Genomic DNA, 10,802 nt, shown 5'->3' on the forward strand with positions numbered 1-10,802 from the left:
AAAAAATTTGAGAGGAAATGGAGCTATTTTCAGAGGCAGCTCCTTGCCAAATGTGAACCAAATCTAGACATCATTTTTCACAAGGTTGGAAAGAAAAGCTTATGCTATTGCCCGATGTGAACCACCTCTAGGATGGTAAGAAGGACCCGCAATTTGGAAATGTGTATTTCGCACGGAAAAAAATGCATGAGTTGTGTCTTTGTGCGCATGGACAGCTCAACGGGTGTTAGGCTATTTTCCAGTGGTGAGTTTCATCAAAACACGTTTGAGTTGATGAATGAAACAATACCCCTCAATGGAGAGTTTCATTTTACGATTTCATAGGCTGCCCATACCATTTAATTGTAAGGCATGTGATTGGATATGGTCAGACGAAATGAAACTCTATAACCCCTAATGCAAGTTTCAACAAGTTTCATAGTCTTGAAAATAGTGCATACACAGTTTCATCCTAATAAAACTCTTTCCCTCGCTCACTTCATAATTACCATACCATATCATCACATATGCTGATGTGTCACCGTATTTAATGTGCATGAAACCTCTATGAAATTTTCATTGGGATTAGCCTTAGGTATCTTTTTTTTTGCGCCTATAACGCGCGGTCCACTCAAGGGATCACTTATGGTGGTAACCTTTTTCCATGGGAGGTATTTGTTTTTGCGCATGAACAACTTGACGATTTCTACTTGAGTTCAATCATAGGGGGTGGCTAAACAGCTATATAAACAGGTTACTACTCACCTGCAAAAATCAATTTTGTAGTTTATGAATACATGATAATAAGAGTAGAAAGGTATGGTTCTTTATGGTGAAACTTGCCTACCCAGGTTTGAGTCCTCAACTCGACATGGGTGTTAGTATTTTTCAGGATTTATTCCAAGATTTAAACGGCACTACTCTTTCATAGTAGATGACATGCTTGTCGACAGTGTTGCACCAGTGGTGACTTTATCAATCTCAAGTTTACCGGGCCAATCTCTCGATCAGGTGTGCTCATAGAGGTAGGATTGTGTGCATGTATTTATAGGAGTGAGTGTGCATGCATGTTTGTGAGTGTCCGCATCTGTGCTATGTTTCAAAGAAAAAGTAGAAAAATATGTGAAATAATGGGTGGATGGACTGAGAATATAAAAAAATAGTGAAAATGTAAAGTAGCATGCATGGGGCTTATGGTCCACATCTATCCATAGACATAAAGTGTTCAAGATTTACTCTATTATTGGTTTATTACATGATGTAAAAAGATAAATGAAGATAATGACATTCGAAAAGTATTGGATGCCCACGGGTATAGTACGTGGCAAATCCAGACTAACAAATTACTAGTGACACCTTCATCATAATACGGTCGGTAACTAGTGTCATGTTTTCCCGACCGAAGGAAAACGAGTTTTGAAAGTTTTCGCCTAAAACATACGCACCTTACGTATATTGATGGGAGCATTAGCTAGGTCTAGCTTGTCAGCTTGCTTGCGGCTGGTGAACGTTCCCAATCTGTGTACACACATGCAGCATTGCGAGCCGCACATGCATAACTCTTTTAATATGCATACCCAAGGCTGAAGCGTGCATGGAGCCCACAGCACACACATACATCTCCTTTACTCTATGGCAGTAGCTCGCTGTACGCCGGCTATATATCTGGCTCCACCGTTAGTTGAGCTAGCTTAGCTCGGCCACTTGTTCTTCTTCCTTCTTCTCCAACTTTCCTGGGAGCTGCGTCTACGTCCATGTGTTCCGATCCCATATGTTCATACATGTATGTCGCAACTCATGTGTTAATTATATATATATATATATATATATATATATATATATCCCTGGTCCATTCTGATGAACAACTAGCCTGCTTCTGCATGCATGTCCCTTCAGTTTGCTGGCCCTTAATTTTCAGACCGGCCGGGTGGCCACTTTCGCCTCTCCTTAGTTCTTATACATCTCAGTCGTGCTGATCTGGCACAGATTTAAAGGGAGAAACTGAGATTATTGAGAGGGTTTGGGAAGGAGGGATCTATGGAGATGGGCGCGAAGAAGAGCAGGAGCAGCGATACTGCAACGGCAGGTAGAAGAAGCAGCACGAGCAACAGCAGCGGCGCTTCGGCGGTGGCGAGGAAGGAGATCGAGAGGAGGAGGAGGCAGCACATGAAGAGCCTCTGCGTCAAGCTCGCCTCCCTCATCCCCAGAGAACACTTCCCCAGAGTAAGTGTGTGTGGTGACTTTGTTCTGACGCTGAATTTTTCTATTCATCGGCGTTTTACTACGTTCATATTGAAGTGTAACGAGTAGTGTTGGTGGTTATTACGACAATTGTTGTTGTTACACATCAGTCCTCCCTCTCGCTAATATTATTGTTGAAAGCTATTGGATTCTAAGCGGACATTTTTGTAATTTTCTTCGAGAATATTGCTGTCATCAACAAGTCAACAACAATGCTTCGCTCTTGGAACCGACAAATTTGTTTTACATACATGCATGTCATGTTGCACTAGTTTTTTCTTTCTATTAGGTTGAGATTTTGGTCGGTAAAAAAATCAATTCAGATAGATAGAACTAATAATTGTGTGCATGTATAATATAAGTACAGGATGCTATGACCCAGGTGGGTAGCTTGAATGAAGCAGCGGCGTACATCAAGAAGCTCAAGGAAAGGGTAGACGACCTGCAGCAGAAGAGGAGCTCTGCACAGCTCATGGCCGCTGCCATGAGAGGAGGAGGAGGAGGTAGCGCCGCCTCAACATCGGCGGCGACGGTGATGAGCGGCGGTGGCGGTGCGAGGTCGGAGGAAGCCGCCGAGGAGGCGCCAGTGGTGGAGGTTCTGCACCGCCATGACGACGGGTCGAGCCTGGACGTGGTGCTCGTCAGCGGCGTGGAGCGGTCATTCAAGCTGCACGAGGTGGTCACCGTGCTGGAGGAAGAAGGCGCCGAGATCATCAACGCTAACCTCTCCGTCGCCGACCGCAAAGTCTTCCACACCATCCACTGCCGGGTACGCGACAATTCTCTAATGGGTATTCAATCTATGCATACTTTAATTTGGTATATCAGATAGGACAGAGGTCTCTCGACTCTTGCAGATGCACATCGTTGTGATTAGTTTATAGCTTCCAACGTATAGTAGGTAATCAACTTTTTCAGGAACAGTTAATTAGTAGTGGACGCTTCCAGTTCCGGTGCCTGTTGGAAAGCCTAAAGGCGCCACTAGTATATTCATAAAGTTTTCAGGCAACTACTCCGTCGCTTCAGTTAATGTGTCTTTTTGCTTCCATCAGGATAGTTGTATGACAACAGTTACTATATTTTATAAGGTTCAACAATACTAAATTCGCATTAGTGCTTAATAATACTATAATATGTAAATAATGTATTGACAAAATAATTATTCAAAGGTTTATTTTAATAAAACGAAATATGGAAGGAGCTGTAGTACAATGATCATGCAGAATATTGGTGTTGCAAACATTGCCCTAAAAAAGTTAACATGAACCTGAGCCTTTGCAGAGGGTATTTCCTCTAGGAAAGGGGGTATCGGAAAACACATGAGATAGACCCGCCAATTATATGTGCACCATTCGTTGTTCTTGTCATTACTAACGACATCTTTTCCCTAGCATTTTAGTATTTTAGAGGTGACCACGATTCTTCCAGAAGGCTTTACTTTTCTGATCAGCTCATTGCGAAAATTTTGATCCACACATCCGTTCTTGCCATTTCCTGCCTCTTCAAATTTTTTTAGCGAAACACATCATAAGATTTGATAAATAGGGAGCACCCATGATTTAACTAATTACTTTCTCTTTCTGTTGATTTGTGCATCCCTTTTTTTCTTCCAAAGAATTTTTTTCTTTACTAAAATTATTCAAAAGTTGCCAGCCACCTGTAAATCAAAATAAATGCAGTTTACAAAAGCACATAATATTTGATAATAGGGTTTCTGAAGTGTCGATAAATAATCACGCGTGTGCAAGATGGATGTTTTCTCCTTTTTGCAGTAAGTAAAAACTGTGGTGCTATATCTGCGGCTAGAAGCTTGCATGCATGCCTGCCGTCTGATATACATTTATAACTCACTTCATCCTTCCTTTGTGTAACTGCATGCAGGCCTTTAGCCCAAGAATCGGCATAGAGGTTTCAAGAGTTTCTGAAAGACTAAGAGCATTGATATGATATGGATTACATATTGCAAAAGTAGAAAACCAACGGAGCTCTGTATCTATTACCGAACATTTTTCCATATCTACTTCCTCCATCCCAAATTGTAAGTCATTTCAAGAATCTTGGAGAGTCAAAGTATCTCAAGTTTGACCAAATTTATATGATAACATAATAATATTTATGATGTCAACTAAGTATCATTAGATTCTTCATCAACTATATTTTTATAGTATACCTATTTGATGTCATAAATCTTTATAATTTTCTCTATAATTTTGATCAAACTTGAGATGCTTTGACTCTCCAAGATTCTTGGAATGACTTATAATTTGGAATGGAGGGAGTATGTCCCAACACGATGTACAAAAATAAATATTATCTAATAGTTCACCAGGCAATTTTCAAAAGTTTGCTGTTTGTTTTAGCCACAAAAAATTACAAGCTTGTTTGCTCCAGTTTTCTAGTAAACGAATATTTCGATTGTGAAAGGAAAAGGAAATACTTACTTGATTTTTTAAAAGAAAGAGGAGAAAAAACAAACGCAGCCGTCGGTTCAATCATGACCAACTGAAAAGATCTGCGACTTGTGTCCTACATACGCTTCCATAATTATTTCTTATATTTTTTGTGAAGATTTTTTTCTTATATTTGGTTCCATCACCCATGCATGTAATTTAATTTCGTCGACAGTTTACCTATATTTTGTCCATTTTAACTGGATTCTTGAAATGTGTTACCAGACATCAGTGCAATAATACTCTGATCAAGGAGCTATTAGCTGAGTACTTCGTTTCAGCTGAGTAAATTAGGGTCGGGCGAGGCACGGTACTTGCGCCTAGCGATATGCATGGCTCACCCTTCAAATGAATCATGAATGATAGAGCTTGGCTTTTACAGTCTGGCAGCGCACTCTCGCTTGCCTCTAAAGTGACAGTGACAGTACTCAGCCAACGAGATGATTCATGGCGCGCCACCTGGCCTGTAGGATCAGATCTCCTAACAGCGACCGCGTGCTTTAATAGGGCCTGTTTGGCTCACCAGTGTTAAAAGTTTAACACACGTCACATCGGATGTTTGAATGCTAATTAGGAGTATTAAACATAGGTTAATTACAAAACTAATTGCACAGATGGAGTGTAATTCGCGAGACGAATCTATTAAGCCTAATTAGTACATGATTTGACAATGTGGTGCTACAGTAACCATTTGCTAATGATGGATTAATTAGGCTTAATAGATTCGTCTCGTGAATTAGCATAGGGTTCTGCAATTAGTTTTACAATTAGCTCATATTTAGTTCTCCTAATTAGCATCCGAACATTCGATGTGACACTGTTAAAGTTTAACACCTCGTATCCAAACACCCCCTAAACTTTTGAATTTTTGTTTGGTGTCTCGTCACGTCGTCACTTGTCACGCACGATCCGGTCCTGTGTGCACGTCCTCACAAGTCACAACAGCCTCGTGATCACCTGCTGCGTGCATGCAAATCCTCATCCATTCCTCGCTAATCCCTCCCCCGGTCTCATTTTAATTTGCTCACACGCGTGACGCATTAGTGTAAAGTTTCTCGGAATTCTAGCATGCCTACTACAGTACTCATCCATCCCAAATTATAAGCCATTCCAAGAATCTTGGAGAGTCAAAGTATCTCAAGTTTGACCAAATTTATATAATAATATAATAACATTTATGATGTCATCTAAGTATCATTAGATTCTTCATCAATTATATTTTCATAGTATACCTATTTGATGTCATAAATCTTTATAATTTTCTCTATAATTTTGGTCAAACTTAAGATGCTTTGACTCTCCAAGATTCTTAGAATGACTTATAATTTAGGATGGAGGGAGTATTGATTAAGGGGGTGTTTGGATACACCCTCCTACCTGTCACATCCTGTCACATCGAATGTTTAGATACTAATTATGAGTATTAAATATAGTCTAATTACAAAACTAATTGCACAGATGGAGTCTAATTCGCGAGAAGAATCTATTAAGCCTAATCAGTCCATGATTTGACAATGTCGTGCTACAGTAACCATTTGCTAATGATAGATTAATTAGGCTTAATAGATTCGTCTCGCGAATTAGTATAGTATAGGGGTTCTGCAGTTAGTTTTATAATTAGCTCATATTTAGTCCTCCTAATTAGCGTCCAAGCATCCGATATGATCTTCATAAAGTTTAGTACCTCGTATCAAACACCCCCTAAAGTCCAACGACGTGACCAATTAGTTCTGACGACTTCTGAGAAAATTAAGGGGGCGTTTTCTTCCACTGACTTATTTTTAGCACGTGTCACATCGAATGTTTAGAGACTAATTAGGAGTATTAAACGTAGACTATTTGCAAAACCCATTACATAAGACGAATCTAAACGGCGAGACGAATCTATTAAGCCTAATTACGCCTAATTAATCCATCATTAGCAAATATTTACTGTAGCAACACATTGTCAAATCATGGACTAATTAGGCTTAATAGATTTGTCTCGCCGTTTAGATTCATCTTATGTAATGGGTTTTGTAAATAGTCTACGTTTAATACTCCTAATTAGTATCTAAACATTCGATGTGATAGGTGCTAAAAATAAGTCAGTGGAAGAAAATGGGGTCTAAAAATGATGATGTGCCAGTAGGCAGTAGCTGCGCGGAGTCACTAACTTGATGCTTCTCTTCCCCTCCTTGTACTGTACCTTTCAACACATGTGCGGTTTATTTTAGTCAACTTTGGGCAGCTAGCAGGCACGGCGTCTTGCCATCGCGGGTTAGGGGCTTAGAGCTGTTCAAAGCCACGTAAACGGTTGCGAAACACCAATAATACTCCCTCTGTCTCAAAATAAATATTAAATTTTAGAAATATTAGATCAGTATGAGTGCACAGTTTCATGTGTTGTTACCTAAGCTGCTTTGTTGGTAACTAAGCCTACTTGAGCTGCATTTGGCAGAGCTCACAGAGCAACTTCTAGCCTGAATTCAAGAGGAGCTCCACCAAACAGTTTTCCAAGTAGGAGTGATTCCATGCTAATTTTGTGAAGTAATTTTCTCAAAAATGAACTGAGGGGCCTTGAGCTGAAAAACTAGTTTCTCCTGATTCACTTCTCACACAGAAATCCTTTAGTCATAAATTCTATAAAAAAGAATCACTTCCAGCCATAGAATCACTTCTCAGCCCACATAGAGAATCAGAATCAGGTGAAGCCCTACCAAACAGGGCCTGATGTCACATGGATGAAACTGCCCTATCATATTTTCTCATAATAACCTTACCAAATCTGCAAAATTATTGATATAACATATAATTTAATACCCATGAAATTTTTTATATGAAACTCCATTGAGACTGTCCTTAGTAGTTATAAAAATAACTATGTTGCCACTAATTACTAATGTAGTTGTGATCGAAAGCCACGCAATCCGTTTGGTTCTCTAGATTCAGAATATATATGCATGCATAGGAATTAGAAAAATAGTATCGATTGATTGGCTCCATACACATATCCATACGTTCATCTGTTACTGATTGAATGTTTTTTTAATTTAGATGAGTGTCACTATAGCCTAATTTTGCTTCTTTTGGGACAAAATTTGAATGCTAAAAAAATACTTATTTGGGGATGGAGTGAGTATGTATTCATGTATGAAAAATGTCTCCAGTTGTGAAAAGAGGCACCATCTCGTTAACGATGACGTGATTCTCATTGAATTAGTTGATTTAGGTTAGCCTGAATTTAGTTGTCGGGCCATCTTATCAGCATTTAAGAATAGAATAAGCTAATTGATTTTGAGATTGACAGAATCACGGTAGACGGCTAAGTCAAATCGTCTACTATATTGAAATTAATTATTAAAATAAATTAAAAAATGATCAAATACCTAAGAACTCAAACTTGGTGGATAGATTCCACCATAAGAAACCTAACCTACCTGCGCAATGCTCAATTCGCGACCATCTGATCAGGGATCAGCTATTATCATTGTGTTTGGGTGTGTCCCCGAATTAACTAAATTATACTCTGACCGGCATTGTCCGAGTGTACGTGTGTGTCTCAGTGTGTGCCCCGTCCCACTTCTTTGAAAAAAAGAAAAAGAAAAGATTTTATTAGTTAGTTATGATGACTTTATTAGAAACAAATATGTTTAACAAAAATCTGAACCTTTACCTAAAGCTACTATCTTCTTCCTTCAATTCATGTCTGGTCGAGAGAGAGTTCGTGAGCAAGACCTTATTTTCTAATCTCTGGGGCACCAAGAGGATTGAGCTTCCTCGGTTCCTCTCTGCTTCTGAGACTGTATGAGCTACAAGAGTACAAGAGTAGCACGTAAAACGTGCTCAACAGGTATCGCTGTTGGGCCCACCTATGCATTTTCATTTTGGTCCCCCAGCAGCAACTGTATGAGCTACAAGAGTACAAGAGTAGCACGTAAAACGTGCTCGACATGTATCGCTGTTGGGCCCACCTATGCATTTTCATTTTTTTTTTTTCCCCAGCAGCAACCAGCCAGCATGGTTCCTGGGCCGAGAAGATAGACGGCCCTCATCCATAGCATTGTTTTTCACAAAAAAAAAACAACCCACCAGCATTGTTGGTACTGGCTGGATGGGCTAATCCCTACCAATCGCTATCTGCCGTATCTTTACACTTATTTATTTTATTGAATTATTAGTACCTACATAATGCATCTTTACCCGTTCTCAATTATATAACCCAGTACCGTAAAGTAAAACCTATCCGGCTGCTCTCGTGCACCTGCAAGATTTTCACATAGTTTGTGTCGTTTTCACCGTGTCATTGCACCACGGTTTTCTGGTGCAAGGAGGGGTTTTTTTTTTTCCCTCTGACCAGGTGTCCATGCCAAGGACTGAAGGAGGTATGAATCGCCAGACAAAACATACAGATAAAATAATAGCCGCTTAGATTTAATTTATGTCACGTGCATGGGAAGAGAGGCACCCTCAACTCGATCGGTCTTGGCCTGATGCCTGAATGCGTCACTTTTATCATGTTCCATTGATGTTGTTGGGAATATATATATATATATATATATAAGAGCATGTGCTGCTGCTAGTGGACTGAAGATAATCCGAGGGTCGGGCTCAGCTCTGAACTCATGGCTCCGTACCTATACAAGACGAACCTATGCAAATATCTAAATTGCGCTGGGACGCACGGAGCTAAATATTTAAACTTGTTTCATATATATACACGGAGTATGTTTAAAAGGCTTTGACCTGGCCGTCCCTGCTAGCTTGTCAACGGCGCCGGCTGTGTAAAAATAATCAGATCTCTCGCTCAAACAAAGAGGCAACTGTGAACGCAGGAGGACGCGGATTTGAGCCTCGACTGACGTCGATCGATGACCGATGCACGCTATACCTGTGGAATAGCATGCACGACATGTCGCCCATGCCACCGTCGTACTCTCTCCGTTCCAAATTATAAATTATTTTAATTTCTTTAGTTATAGGTTATTTTAATTTCTTTAGTTCCATAACAAATTAAAAAAAATTAAAATAACCTATAATTTGAAATGGACAGAGTGTAATCTAACTTATTTAATGTCAAACCTAGTTTAACTTGTTTTAATTTTCGACTATATATTGACCAAACTACCCATCTAATTTCGTACTATGTCGTAATAATGTTGTTTGGAGTAGTAGTTTGTAGCCGGAGCAATCCATCCGAGTGCTATGTCGTAGTCTGACTTCTGTATTCCACTTGTTAACTTGTCAGTTGTCGATACTGGCTAACATAACACCTGCACGCGGCGGCTCTTGTGCGCCTCCCATTTCATTTCATATACCATGTGTCTTTTTCACCATAATTGATTTGAATTTATAAATATTATGCTAGTAGTACAAAAGATATACTCCGTATCTTGCATTTGTAGGCTGACCAGGTGTCCGTTTGCGTAACTCGCAATTTTGGTAGCTGATGTTAAGGAGGTGTCAACAGCAAGCAAAAGCGTATATATAAATTAATACGCCACGTATGTTTGCGCCTTATGCACGTGTCGACCCGGTGGCTTGCATTGCATTTTCTAGATAAAACAAATGTGTTTACTTGTCCGTTGCACCGAGCAGGCGCTTACAGATATGGTGCCATGGAGCACAGCTACAATAATTCGGATGTTTGATGCTAATTAGGAGTATTAAATATAGATTAATTATAAAACTAATTGCACAGATGGAGTCTAATTCACAAGACGAATCTATTAAGCCTAATTAGTCCATAATTTGACAATGTGGTGCTACAGTAACCATTTGCTAATGATGGATTAATTAGGCTTAATAGATTCGTCTCGCGAATTAGCACAGGGGTTCTACAATTAGTTTTATAATTAGCTCATGTTTAGTCCTCCTAATTAGCATCCAAACATCCGATGTGACACTGCTAAAGTTTAGCACCTAGTATTCAAACATCCCCATGGTCAGCTTTGAAAAAATATGGTTGTAGGGTGTGTCTGGCCACGCTATGCAGGCCCGCGCCACAACCTGTGGCGGGCTTTCCAGGTGCCACAGCCTGCCGTAGCAAATGCTATTAAGGCCTGGTTTGGTTCGGTTGCTTCCGTCACATCAAATGTTTAGATACTAATTAGGAGGATTAAGCGGGGGCCATTTACGAAGATTCATTACATA

At 39.8% G+C, this 10,802-nt stretch overlaps 1 protein-coding gene across 5 annotated transcripts; it reads left to right on the top strand.

The window, feature by feature from the left end:
- The first annotated feature begins 1,650 nt into the window (after window positions 1–1,650).
- On the top strand, window positions 1,651–4,328 carry LOC101783784 (transcription factor bHLH162). Of its 5 annotated transcripts, none has more exons than XM_022826495.1 (4): window positions 1,651–1,762; window positions 1,966–2,202; window positions 2,603–2,989; window positions 4,102–4,328. In XM_022826495.1, the coding sequence occupies exons 2-4, from the start codon at window positions 2,017–2,019 to the stop codon at window positions 4,165–4,167; spliced, it is 639 nt and encodes a 212-aa protein (XP_022682230.1). In that variant the 5' UTR covers window positions 1,651–1,762; window positions 1,966–2,016; the 3' UTR covers window positions 4,168–4,328. The 5 variants fall into 5 exon arrangements, with proteins under 5 accessions (XP_022682230.1, XP_004967962.1, XP_022682229.1 ...); XM_004967905.3 differs by having other exon boundaries at window positions 2,588–2,989; window positions 4,102–4,326; XM_022826494.1 differs by having other exon boundaries at window positions 1,671–1,762; window positions 1,947–2,202; window positions 2,588–2,989; window positions 4,102–4,326.
- The last annotated feature ends 6,474 nt before the right edge of the window (window positions 4,329–10,802 follow it).

The sequence above is a fragment of the Setaria italica genome, chromosome V, assembly GCF_000263155.2.
Source record: "Setaria italica strain Yugu1 chromosome V, Setaria_italica_v2.0, whole genome shotgun sequence".
Classification (NCBI taxonomy): Eukaryota; Viridiplantae; Streptophyta; class Magnoliopsida; order Poales; family Poaceae; genus Setaria; species Setaria italica.